Source organism: Pelodiscus sinensis, chromosome 2, assembly GCF_049634645.1.
Source record: "Pelodiscus sinensis isolate JC-2024 chromosome 2, ASM4963464v1, whole genome shotgun sequence".
Lineage (NCBI taxonomy): Eukaryota > Metazoa > Chordata > Testudines > Trionychidae > Pelodiscus > Pelodiscus sinensis.
Window position 1 is genome coordinate 146,563,079 of NC_134712.1, and position 13,159 is coordinate 146,576,237.

Here is a 13,159-nt window from a genome sequence, read left to right on the forward strand (position 1 = left end):
TGTGTTAAGCTCTTCTTCTTCTTGTTACTCAAGGTCATGAGGCCCAACTTTGCCTAGATACCATATTGCTTATGAACAGGGCCCAACAAATAATGCAATCTACTCACCTGTGGCAAGTAGATTGCAACCCGGAAGAGCCGGGTTCGGGCAATCTGCACATGCGTGGAACGATCTGCGCATGCACAGATCGCCGGACAGAGCAGCTGGTGGGTGGGGCTCACCATGGTTCGGTGAGCCCTGCTTATGAATATGCATGAGATCTATGGAATGTGTGTGAAGTGTGAATGAGAAACACCTAATGGAAAGGTAGTTTAGGACAGTGGTCCCCAACGCTGTGCCGCGGGTGCCATGGCGCCCACCGGGGCATTTATGTGCGCTCACCGAAACATCTGGGCTGGTCCCGCACACGGCACATGCGTGGTGCCGGCCCTGGGCTCAGGGCACATAGGCGGCCCCCACCCCTGGGCACACGGCACATGCGTGGCCCCAACCCAGGAAGAGTGGTGCGTGAGCGGCCCAGCCCACAGATACCCAGCATTTGAGCGGCCGCGCCCCTGGGCGCCCGGCACCTACGAAAGGTTGGGGACCACTGGTTTAGGATCTGTAACCTTTTGATGCAAACAAAGACCCTGCAAGCAGACAAATTAACTGAGAAGTGGCCAGAAAATCTCTCTCTCACTCTGACAAGATGTAACATCACAGCAGAAACCTGGGACCAGCCCAGAGAAAGTAAAGCCTCCTGCAGATCCAAAGGGATCTCCTAAGGAACCTCATGGCTGAGTGTCCAAGAAGCTGACACCTGGCCCAGCACTCCAGCCACCAGCAAAATCAAAAGTAATCTACACCGCACTTGCAGCCTGCCTCCAAACTGCCAGCATGAATGATATGTATGTGTGGGTATCATCTTACTCTTAAGAATCTGTACTAATAAACAACCCCAACAGCAATACTGGTCCAGCCCACTCTTTGTCCAGGTTTGTTCCTCAGCAGGTCTGAGGAAGTGCAACATTCAACTCTGTCTATTATGAAAACTGACCATTTATTCCCACGCTTTGTTTCCTATCTTTTAACCAGTTACCAATCAATGAGTAAACGGATAATCAAGTTTCTCACAGTATTATGGGTTTACCAGTTGATCCTTCTATTCCAAGTATTTGATGAGAAATTTGTGGAGCATCTGGAATAGATGTGACTCCATCAGTTTCAGAAAAGGCCACTGAGTTATGAATTCTATCTATATTTTCTCGCTTCAAACGTGCAGCTCCTTTCTTGATAAGGCGACTCTTATCCAGACAGCAAGGATTTTCAGCTACATCAATAAAAAGGGAAAAACAGTATTACAAACTGTAAATGAAATGTAAACAATTAAATGGATACTCTACTATTTGTTACATAACATTTAAGTTTCATATTTTTACATTTCAAATTGGTTTATAATACTCTGAAACAAAAATTCAGTCTATCTTAGAGCTTGAAGCCAAGAGGTAAGCATTAGAAAATGGATATGTCACTTACTCTTTATAGAGATAAAATAGGAAGTGGACAATTTAGGGAGTAAATGTTATTAGGCTATTTGCAAATACAATGAAAGCTTTTCTTCTGTTAAGAGAATGCTGGATAACACTTTGTTAACTGGCATTGACGCTAGCCACAATACTGCTGTGTCTTCAGACATGTGTGCCTGACTCCCACCTGTCTAGCCAGCTGTTGTGGGGCTTCTGACAGCAGGCACTGCTAGCTGACTTCATCAGCAGGTGCCTCCTTCCCCCTCAGTCTGCCTCAAGCTGCTGGAAGCTCGATCTGCCAGTAGGGGTCAGGACAGAGCAATAAGCTTTGTTATCTGGCACATTCAATTAACCAGCAAAACCCATTCTCCAAGAGTGACCAATAAATAACAAAGCTTTCACTGTGTATGGAAAGTTGCCTGTCTTTTAGAATGGGTATGTGAATGAAATCTGGAGACTGGGAAAAAGGGACTCTCGGGGCCAAATTTCCAAAAGGGAGCATTTAAAAATGTTTTTTCTGCTAAAGTTATATTGTTTAGAAAAATAATTGTAGAAAATGCAATATTACAGAAAATGCAAACAGAGTTAGAATATAAAATATGAAAACTAAATCCAATCATTTATGTGTGTGAAATGCTGGGATTGCTATCCTACATTAAATGCAAATCTGAACACAGGTTGAACTATGGAGTGGCTGCTATATGAACTGAATTGTTTACTAGAGATGCAATATATGACCTTAAGTTTTATACCTTATAGCGACACTATAGTTAAACTCTCCCTATGAACAGTATAGTTTTATTTAGCTGCTATTCAGGGTCATCCAAGGGTTTTTGATGCCCTAGGAGAACTATGACTTTAGTACCCCTTCCCCAATTCAGTAATTTAGGAGAAGTAGTGAGAGACCCAGTGCTAAAGCCCCTGCATGGCCGACTCTGCCTGGTGTGTGAAAGAAGATGATCTGTGCACTGCTGTTCTCCTCTTCCCCCACTCCTGGAAGGAGAAACAGCAGCACAAGGAAGCATACACTGCAGGCTTTTCACCCACTGCTTACAATGGGGGATTTTGGCTCCCCTTAAAGTCTGCCACCCTAGGAGCCCACCTACTTCACCTATAGGGTTGGATTGGCCCTGCTGGTGTTAATTCTTACTAACCAGAGCAGAGCCATTATATGGGTTCAGTAAAAACTAGGGCTGTCAAGTGATTTAAAAAATAGTCACGATTAATCGCACGATTTAAAAAATTAATCGCGATTAATCGCATGCAGTGCCTCTTTGAAATGCTGCGGCGATGTTTCAAAGGGGCAGCACTGTGGAAGCCTGAGATCAGCTGGAGTCCTCAGCTGACCCCATGCTCAGCGCAGCTGCCCCTTGGAAAAGCTACCCCGGTGCTTCTAAGGGGCAGCACCATGGGAGCCCGGGGGCAGCTGGAGTCTCCAGCTGACCCCGGGCTCCGTGCAGCATTGCCCCTTTGAAGTACCACCGTGGCGCCTCAAAGAGGCAGCGCTTGAGGAGCCAGGGATCATCTGGAGTGCCAAGCTGATCCCCAGCTCTGCGTTGTACTGTCCCTTTGAAATGCTGGTCCAGCACAGAGGCATAAGGATTTTGTGCAAAAGGGCGTTTTTGCGCAAAATGGAAGCGGCTACACTGCTTCTTTTTGCGCAAAAACCTCTTGAGCAAAAAGCATAGGCAGAAATTATGCTAATGACATTGTGACTCATGCTAATGAGTCCATCATTAGCATACTCTCTGCCGCAAAAACCTGTAGAGTAGACAAAGCCTAGTAGTGAACTTGAGTTCTTAATCAAGCTTTAGCGATTTTTTTTCAATTCAGTTTTTATCATTACCCTTCATTTACAATCTTTCAGACATTTTAAATCCCTACAACACAGATTATATCCTCCTTGATTTCAATTAATATTGAGTATAAGATTTCTTAACACACTCAGACACTTATAATGCCAGAGGATGTTCTTAGAACAGCTGATACATTCTTAAAAGCTATTCTTAAAGGGTCTGTCTACACAGCAAAGTTATTTTGAAATAAGAGCCCTTATTTTGAAATAACTATCCTAGCGTCTACACAGCTATTCTGTTATTTCGAAATTAATTCAAAATAGCAGAGCGCTTATTTTGAATTTGGTAAACATCATTCCACAAGGAATAATGCCAAATTTGAAATAGCTATTTCAAAATAAGTGCTGTATAGACACTTATATCGAAATAGGGGGCCTCCAGTCTTCTCAGGATGCCCTGGTGGCCACTCCAGCCTCAACCAAGAACACTCCTCTCCCTCCCCGCTTCCCCAGAACTCTTAAGGGGTAGACTCTGGCCACAGTGTCTATGCCAACACCAAGCCTGCCAGCCCAGAGCCAGCAGTCACTGCTCCTGACCCAGTGGCCCCAAAACACGAGCCAGCAAGCCACTGGCAGCCAGCCCTCCACCGCTCTCCAGGAGTAGTCTGCCAGCTTCCAGGAGCCTGCCAGGGCCTGGAGAAGGCGGGCGCCTTCCTGGTCCAGGGTGGAGATCATGGACCTTATTCAGGTTTGGGGGGGGATGCCCCCAACGTCCATGATCTCCGCACTAGACGGAGGAACACAGCCATCTATGGCAAGATAGCTGCCAGCCTGACCACCAAAGCCCACATGCAAACCCAGGAGCAGGTTTGCATGAAAATCAAGTTAGTCCAGCGAGACCCCCAACCCTGAGCCCTGAGCTTCTCCTCCCGCTTCTTTCCCTTGCTTCCCCCTTCCAGCTCCCTCGTCCCTGATTTTCCTCTCCCCTCTCCCACTCTCTCTCTCCTCTCTCCCGCCTCCTTTCCCCAGTCTCACCAGAGTTTCATTCCCTCCACCCGAGTTTGGTTAAATAAAGAGAGTTTGTGTTCATGAAAATACATGTATTTTATTTTACATCAGGAAGGGAAGTTAGGGAGGGGTAAGTGGAAGGACGTGAGGGAGGAATGAGGCACAAGCCCTCAATTTGGCAGACCAGGGAGGCTCTTAGTGCTCCTCAGGGTGGAAGCTCTCCCACAGGGACTCCTGGATACTGACAGCACCCCAATGGACCTCCCGGATGGCAGCCTGCAGAAGGTGCAGCCAGGCTCGCAGCAATGCATCCACGAGAAGCACCAGAGTGCCCAGGAGCAGCTCTGGCTCCATGTTGCAGAGTGCTGTGGTGTCCTGAGTGAGAGCAACCAGAGCATACAGAGACAAAATGCTTTGCAGTCCCTCATCGAGGTAGGCAAGCAAGCAGGGAAAGCTGAGAACCCGCTGTCCAGGGGGAGTCCCTTTAAGCACAGGCCTCAGATAGCCTCAGGCAGCAGCCACACAAAGTAACTTCTGACCTGATGCCCTGCCGGAACTGGTTCCGGCCGGCCTTAAATGCGATTCAGCGTCCACTCAGTGTGGATGCACTATTTCGAAATAGCAAAATGCTATTTCGAAATGCATTTTTGTGTGTAGACGCGTTATTTCAAAATTAGATATTTCGAAATAACGCTGTAGTGTAGATATACTCAAACTGCTGTATCTCGGTGTGCTAACAGTAACTTATTCTGCTCTTATTCTGTCCCTTTCTTATAGCTTCTATATTCACATTTAATTATCTTTCTTTTTTTCTAAGTACAATACAAGTTTGTTTTTAACCTCAAATCTGAGTATCCTCAAAGTCACAGTGCTACATCTTATTTGTTGTGTAATGTTTCACAATTATTATGTTCATATTTGTCTAATAGTATCGAAAATTGCCCAGCCTTCTTCCACACCGTTGGGTTTTCTTATTTCATCTGATCAGATCTGAAAGGAGACCAAATCATTGAAGTAAAGGAATTTGTCAACTGGGCACTCTTCTGCACCAAGTGCTCTGTAGCAGCTGCTCATCATTTTTCCTCCATTTTTCATTCTTTTTATTTATTTAGCCAATGTATTTCAGTATCAATATCTTCATTTGATTGACTTATTCTTGGTTCTGGACATCTAATACCCCTGTCATCTGAAGAAGTGGGTTGTGCCCACGAAAGCTCACGATACCATCTACATGTTTTGTTAGTCTTTAAGGTGCTACTACACTATTTGTTGTTTTTTATGTTTTTCCTGTTATAGATTAACTTGGCTACCCCTCTGAATATCTTCATTGTCTAACTGTAGCTTGCTGTAATACTATAAACATATTTAAGATATTCAAATTTCAGAGAAAAATAGAATTAGATGGATAATGTGTAATATTTCAGCTACCAAGACCTAATTATGTTGCAGGCATAAAAAAAGGCAGATAATTGAACTGTGGGAACAACATACTAGTAGTGGTTTTCAAACTACAGGTCATGACCTGCTACGGGGTTGTAGAATATCAGGCACCAGGTCTCCTTGCTAGAGGGAGCTCAGGTGACTAGTGGGGTACTAAGGCAGGCTACCTGTCTGTCCTGACACTGCAGATTGTGCTGCCTCCCAGAAGCAGCCAGCAGCATACCTGGTTCCTAGGTGGGAAGCGGGGGACAGTGTACAGGCCTAAGAACTAACTCTGCACTCCCATTGGCTGGGAACCTGCTGCTGGCTGCTTCTGGGGCTCAGCATGGTCTGTGGTGCCAGAAGAGGTGGGAAGCCTGCCTTAGCACCCCCCACTGCATCACTGACCAGGGGCTGCTCAAGGTAAGCCCCTTCTGATCCCCCTCAAAGCTGGAGCCCCCTCCTGCTTCCCAAAGCTCTCATCCACTGCCCCGCCTTGGAGTCCACACTCTAGTCAAATTATGTTGAGTCACTGGCATCAACAATTTTCTTCAATTGGATCATGAGAAAAAAAGGTTGAAAACCACTGTACTAAAGAATATAGCACTGAAAACCATATAGTCTTTTATCTGTCAGGACCACCTGGCACTGAGGTTGCAAACAATATATCTGGGCCAATATCTGGTAGGAAAGTTAAAGTCATCATGATCCATATTAGTATAAAAAATGTGCAGAATGCTAAGTATAGAATTAATATAAGTCTAAAATATAGTTATAAAGTAAATTTGTCACTTTTCAGAGGGATGATTTGGCAAATACAATCTACTATATATTTGATAGAGTATGTCTCTTCAAGAACTCTTCCTAAATGGTAAACTCTATAATCACTAAATTTGGTATACTGCTTCCTCTTATAACTTAAAGCAAGGTGTGGTTGTGCCAGGAAAATGGGATGTGCCTGGAATGGGATTGCTTCTCATAAAATGATACAGAAAAGAGACAGATTCACGTGGCAGGTGAAAGGGGCTGAAGAGAGGGTGAGGGGAAGGCTGAAGCTTCCCTCCCCACAGATTTGTATGGAGACATTGTTGGCTGTTCTCCTTCATCAGGGAGCAAGGGGAAAGTGCACAGTCTGCTGCACTCATCACTCTGGCTGGGGAATCCAGGGGACAGAAGAGCTGTGCAGTTTGCTTTCACTCCCTGACAGGGACAGGAAGAGGAAGAGCAAGCATGCCTGATACAAATCTTAGGAAGGGGGGCTCAGCCCCCCTGCTCGCTGCACTCACCTGCCCCCACACACACTCTCTCCCCTGTCCTGAGCCCCTCCTCTAACCTCCATTACCCACAGCCCTCTGCCCCAACCCCTTAATGACCCAAGCAACACTGGGTAAATGTGCTAGTTCCATATAAGTACACTTCAAATCTGGAAAAAAGGAGCAGATCACCTAGGCTGACTAAAAATTAGCCAGTAATGCTGTATAAATCAACCACAGCATAATGCGGTGGTTACTTAAGAGAACAAAAACGCAACATTTTAGCTCCTCTTGATTTCATCAAGTCAATATTTCAACACTTAAAAGCTCAATTCTAGCAAAACCAGCATGCTAATCAAATACTCCACCATCTAGTTTGTGCATGAGGAATCTTTGAAGTTATGTTGGGTCCTTCTGCATGGAATAAGAGACTGATGACTTAATAATGCAATAGCCTAATACAATTAAACACACTAACTATACACAATACTGAACAAGTTAAATATGTGACCTAAATTAAATGTAGTTTTAAAATAGCTTTCTGGTTACAAGAATTGATTCCTGACAGAGTAATTTCCTATGTAATCTGATAGTCCAGTTCTTTATGACAGAGGACATTGTGCATTCACAGTTAAAATTATATCTTAATATTTTAGATGTTAAATTAAGTTAAACGACAAACAGAGAAAACTTATACTTTCAAACATACTGGCAATTCTAGTTACAAAAATGTTGTATATTTCAGTGAGAATTTATATGAAGAGTAATCCATGTACTGCTAGACATAACTATTTATATATTAAGATACATAGTTTTAATCTTCAAAGTGTTGTACAAGCTTCAACAAACATAGTAATTTAATCATCAGCACAATGGGGTTTTATGTTGTATGTAAAATTTTCTGTCTAAAATGGTGCAAACATTCCAAATAAAAGGAAGAGGGCTTAATAAGAAAATTCTATAAAAAGACAAAATAATAAAGGAATCCTGGGAAGTTATGTATTAAAGACAGATCAGAATAAGACAGAAGGATCAAAGGTCTTTGCTGAGTCACCGCTCTTAACTATAAGAAGTTATAACATTTAATATCTCTTATTTATAGCAACAACGACACTAGAGTCAATTTAATGGTGAATGCAGTCATGATAGGTATTTCAACCCTTTCCTCATGGTACACCCAAAATAAGTCATTCTTGTCTAACCTCCAATACAGTAAGTAGGAATGCAACCAAAAAGAGACAGAGCTCAAACCAATGCAAAAGCCCTGACTCTCTAATACCATTACTCTGTTTTGTTTTTGGTTGGTTAGTTAGTTAGTATAACTTAAATTAGAGTAAAAACAGCATAACAGTATGGAGAATCAGGCCCCATATTTCTTATTTTTATCAGACAAAAATCAGTAACATCCAGATCTGAAAAGCTGCCTTTCTCTAGATTTGTAAATGTTCAAAGTTTCATGCTGATTCAACAGCTGTATCATCTCCTCTTTCTCTGAATATCACAGCCAATTCGGCCCCTTAAATGGAGATGTAACTGAATTGTGGTGGTACAAGACCTATTTCTGTAGGGTCTTGGCTCATAACTAGGATTCCTAGCTGCTACTTTAATAAAAATAATAATCATGGGAACATTTACGGTGAGACACTGTAGGTGAATTCTGATGCCTCTTGAAAACTGATTCTGATCTCACTTGCAGCAATATATATGTAACAGTAACTCTACCAAAGTTAAAAGCAGTACTTGGTTATAAGCAGGATTTCTGGTTTTAGGGGCTTATTCATTTCATGTATTCAGTGTTTATATTTTGCAATTTTGAGGGGGGCGGTTAGGTGTCAAAAATCAGATTTTCTTTAGAACTTTCTCTTGGTATATACTGTAATGGGTAGTAGTCTTTTTGTAATGTTCTCTAATCAGGTCCACTGCCAGAGAGAAGGGGGTGTTGCCCCAGGGCCCTGTAGAAGAAGAGGGAGGCTAAAAAGCACATCTGCCTTCTGGAAGAGGATGGCACTCCATCACAGATCCGGTGAAGTTGTGTGAGCAGGCGAGTTCTACACTATCGTACTCTCCCTGGATCCGACTGACACACTGGGTCTCTGCAGTTCTGCATCTTCCCCTGGAAGAGGTAGGGCAGGGCCTGATGTGCCTGCACATACAGGTCCATGTCTTCTGCCTCCAGATCCTGCAGGAGCTTCTCTATGATGCAGGTACTCCAGCGTGAGCACGTTAGCGCACACTTTCCTCTGTTGCTTCCAAGGGCTCCAACATGACCAGCAGTTCCTTTATCTCCATCAAAGAGGTCTTCTACTAGACCTCTCCAAGCTGTCGGTCTTCTACCAGGTCCTTCTCCATACCTGGAAGCTGCTTTGGGTGACCAGGTCTTTGATGGGCTCCAAGAGGGGCAGACCTCCTTGCAGAGCTCCTGCTACACAATCTACAACTCCATGTGCAAGTGGCAGTGTCTCTTTTTCTTCTTATCAGTTAGAGGCCACCCCTGCTATACACAGTAATTACACACAGTTAAGTTACCACACAGCTCTTCCTAAGCAAACACATTTATTCTTCTAGGATCAGAGGCTGGTCCTAGCAGAAGTCAACAGGATCAGAGACCTCTTGGATTATGACTGGGGAGACTGGGTGGATCCCGTTACTCAGTGCATGGAGATCGCTGTCCTTCATACTTCCCTGCTTGTACTTCAGGAAGTGAGGGATGCTTTACTGACTGTTATTTGGATATACTTCTACCAGATTGTGCATCCTGCCCACTTCTCACCCCTGGCCCACTGGATCTCTCCATTGGCCCCCTAACCCCATGATCCTTCCCAGCCAGGTGAGCACATAACGCAAGCCAGGTGAGCACATTGCAGACGGTATCCTTTCAAATTGCATCAAAGAACCATCTGAACATGATTGTGCTTCACATGCTTCACTTCCCCACTCTTGTATCTCACCAAGATATGAAATCATGGGACCTTTCACCAGTGGTGGACAGTAGGGAACCCCTATGGGACAGTTTGTACTCACCCTTAGTCCCGCAGCTAATTTCTCAAATCCCAACTGTGTTTCAAGGTTTACATTACATCCCTTGGCTGCCTGCTTGAGGATACACACTCACAAAGTCTTTAGCGCTAATCTTCTCTGGGATTTTAAAATGAAAACAGAATAATTCTAGGGTATTCAAATTATGCTTTAACCAGTTTGATAACCTCAAGGTCTGAATATCAAGGATAGAGAAAAACAATTGAACCAACCACTAATGATAATGGAGAATATAAATGATATATCATGCAGTCATGTGTCTGTTTACTTGTGAGCAAGGACAAATGATTCCCACATTTTGATCACTAAACAAGGCTGAAAAGACATGAAAACCAGAGTATCATATATAAAGCCCACATTATATCCCACTGAATATAACTGAAGCACTTCTGAATTTAATTTAACCATACTCCTAATTTGTGAGGGATTATCCATTTTGTTTAATTGATAGAAAGAGGGATATTTTCAAAGATAGGACTATGAAGTTCTGTGAGTATGCTACAACAGAAAGCATAACTCCATAACGTTTCGATCAAATGGGTTACCTATATGGTACCAAAAGTATATAATTTTTCTATTAAATTGTAAGATTATATAGCACAATATATACATTTAATTGTATGAAAAATAAAATGGGTTGAAAATTAATAGCTTTCTGCCAAAAGAGAGTTTTGAGTCAAAAGACAGAATCCCACAAACATTGGACAAAAAACAAAAAAGGAAGGTATGGTTCCAATCTAAATGCTTCCCAAAGTGACCTGCTTCCCAATCCCAATTGTTTAATAATCATGAATGGTTTAAAATAATGAGATATTCAAAATACATATTTTTGGGTTATTCCTATTTGCCATCTGTTTTTGAACCTTTATTGTACATTTGGAACATTTATTTAAGCTTTTCTTGAGACCAGGTGGGCTAAAAATTTACCAGGGAGGGGGGTAGTTACATGCAGAGTGTTTCATATAAGAACTCAAGGAACTGAGGTGGGGATACTGGAGCCTGCCAGGTGAGGAAGTGCAGAGAGGGGGCATATGAGGTCACTCCATTTAGCAATTAAAATTTAGGTAGGGATACATGGACCTGGAGCACCCCGAGAAGGGATGTTAAAATGCCATTATTTTCCTAATCAATTAGTCAACAGAGTTAGTCGACAGTGCTCAGTCTGGCTAGTGCCGGTTCACAGCACAATCTCCTCAACTGCGGCTCTGTATTGCACAGCCTAGGGAAGCTGCTGCGTAAGGTGCTGAGTTGGTCCCAGCTCCACACATTTCTTTTCATTCATCAGCGCGCACGCACGCGCGCGCACACACACACACACACACACACACACACACACACACACCCACCCCCCAGGCTGAAAGAAAAGAAATGCACGAAGCAGGGACTGACTTGGTGCCTTTGTGTGTGGCTTCCCTAGACTGTGCAATGCTAAGTGGCAGCTAGTATCTGTGTGTGTGGGTACGTCTACACTTGCTCCCTAGTTCGAACTAGGGATGCAAATGTAGCCGACCGAAATTGCTAAAGAAGCGGGGATTTAAATATCCCGTGCTTCATAAGCATAATCTCCCTCGCGCACCATTGTGCTCGCCAGCTGATTCGAACCAAGAAGTGCGCACCAGGACGCGTTAGTCCAAATCAAACCCCTTGGTTCGAGCTAATGTTACTCTTCAAAAAATGAGGAGTAATGTTAGTTCGAACCAAGGGGTTTGACTCGAACTAATGCGGCCTGGTCCACACTTCCTGGTTCGAATCAGCTGGTGAGCGGAATGGTGTGTGGGCAAGATTATGCTTATGATCAAGTGTAGCCATACTGCGCACGTGCGCGTGTATGTGTGTGATGAACAAAAAGAAACATGTGAAGGGACTGCTGACCCAGCGCAGCACCTTCACCTGCCAGCTTCTCTCAGCTGTACAATGCAGCGGCTGGGGGAATGTGACTAATCGATAGTGCTAATCGTTAAGCTCCTGTTTATCTGTCAGTTGACTAGTCAATTAGTCGCTAACATCCCTCCCTACCCAATGCTACCAAGAGTCACCTATGGTTTGAGGCTTGGAAAAAACACTTAGATAAAACTGAGAACTGTAGCAGTGCAGATGTGTTTTTTTGAACATGAGCAATGACTCTGGCAAAAGAAAAGTTCACCGTTGGTCCATGGAGAGGGGAGGAGGGGACTAACCACAAATGGATCAGAGCTGAAGAGAGGAGCAATGAGAAAAAGGACAAAGTTTCGGGACTGCTGCGGGGGTGCTGAAAGTGGAAGCCGTGTCATGTGGCTGTTATTACGCCTACAGGCCAGCGGGAGCTCCTGCACTCCAGCCCCCGCAGTAAGAGCGGGGCAGAGGAGGGAAGCCGCGCCCGTGGAGCCACGGCGCGGCGCAGGCGGCGGGGATGACGAGCCTGTCTGGCAGCGGCCCGTTGGGCCGAGCGTTGAGGGGCGAGTGAGGGAAACACCCGACAGCGAAGCGGCCTCGAGCAACTCGCAGGAGGCGGCGTCTCGGCGCTGCGGGGGAGGGGCGCTGGCGCCGCCGGGCGGGCCCCGCTGCCCAGGGACCGGTTCCCCTTCAGCCGGTCCTCCCGCTCCCCCGCCCGGGACCGCTGGGAGCGCAGCGCGCGGCGGGGCGGCCCCTAGCGGCGGAGCGACGCGCGCGCCCGGTTGGGCCATCAGCGGGGCCGCGGCGCCGGCCCGAGCCAGTGAAGCGCGCCCGGAAGCCACGGGGACGCGCACGCCTGTCACTCAGGAGAGGCGCCTCCTCGCTCCCTGGTCGCTAGGGGCGGGCGGTGCTGCCCCCCCCTCCCCGGGCCGCTACTCACCCGCCGCCCCCGGGAGCAGCAGCGCCGCGGCCGCCAGCGAGAGGAAGACCCAGCCTGGCCGCGGAGGGGCCGTTAGCTCCATGGCGCCGCGCGCTCCCCGCCTCGCGCCGAAGTCCCCCCGGTAACAGAACGCGAGGAGCTTTCGGAGCGCGCGCGCCGAGGGGGCAGAAGAGCGAGCGAGCCTGCGCAGGGGCTGCTGCGAGCGCTGTGGCTACGCGTGTGCCAGCCCCCTCCGCGCAGCGCCAGGGGTAACATGTTGCCTGGTCGGGCGCAAGCTGCCCTTGTTCCAGCGGGGGAAGTTGCACCGCTGCGAATCCCCGTTTATGGTGGC

The 13,159-nt window shown here is 45.8% G+C and overlaps 1 protein-coding gene across 1 annotated transcript in view; it reads right to left on the minus strand.

Moving 5' to 3' along the window:
* LOC102462555 (zona pellucida-binding protein 1-like) overlaps nt 1-12,959 on the minus strand; it is a 56,419-nt gene extending 43,460 nt beyond the window's left edge. The window contains exons 1-2 of the mRNA XM_075921585.1: nt 12,829-12,959; nt 1,130-1,309 (exon numbers count right to left, since the gene is read on the minus strand). Coding sequence (XP_075777700.1) covers nt 1,130-1,309; nt 12,829-12,910 — 262 coding nt within the window. The 5' untranslated portion in view covers nt 12,911-12,959. The remainder of the gene's footprint in view (nt 1-1,129; nt 1,310-12,828) is intronic.
* Nucleotides 12,960-13,159: the final 200 nt, after the last annotated feature.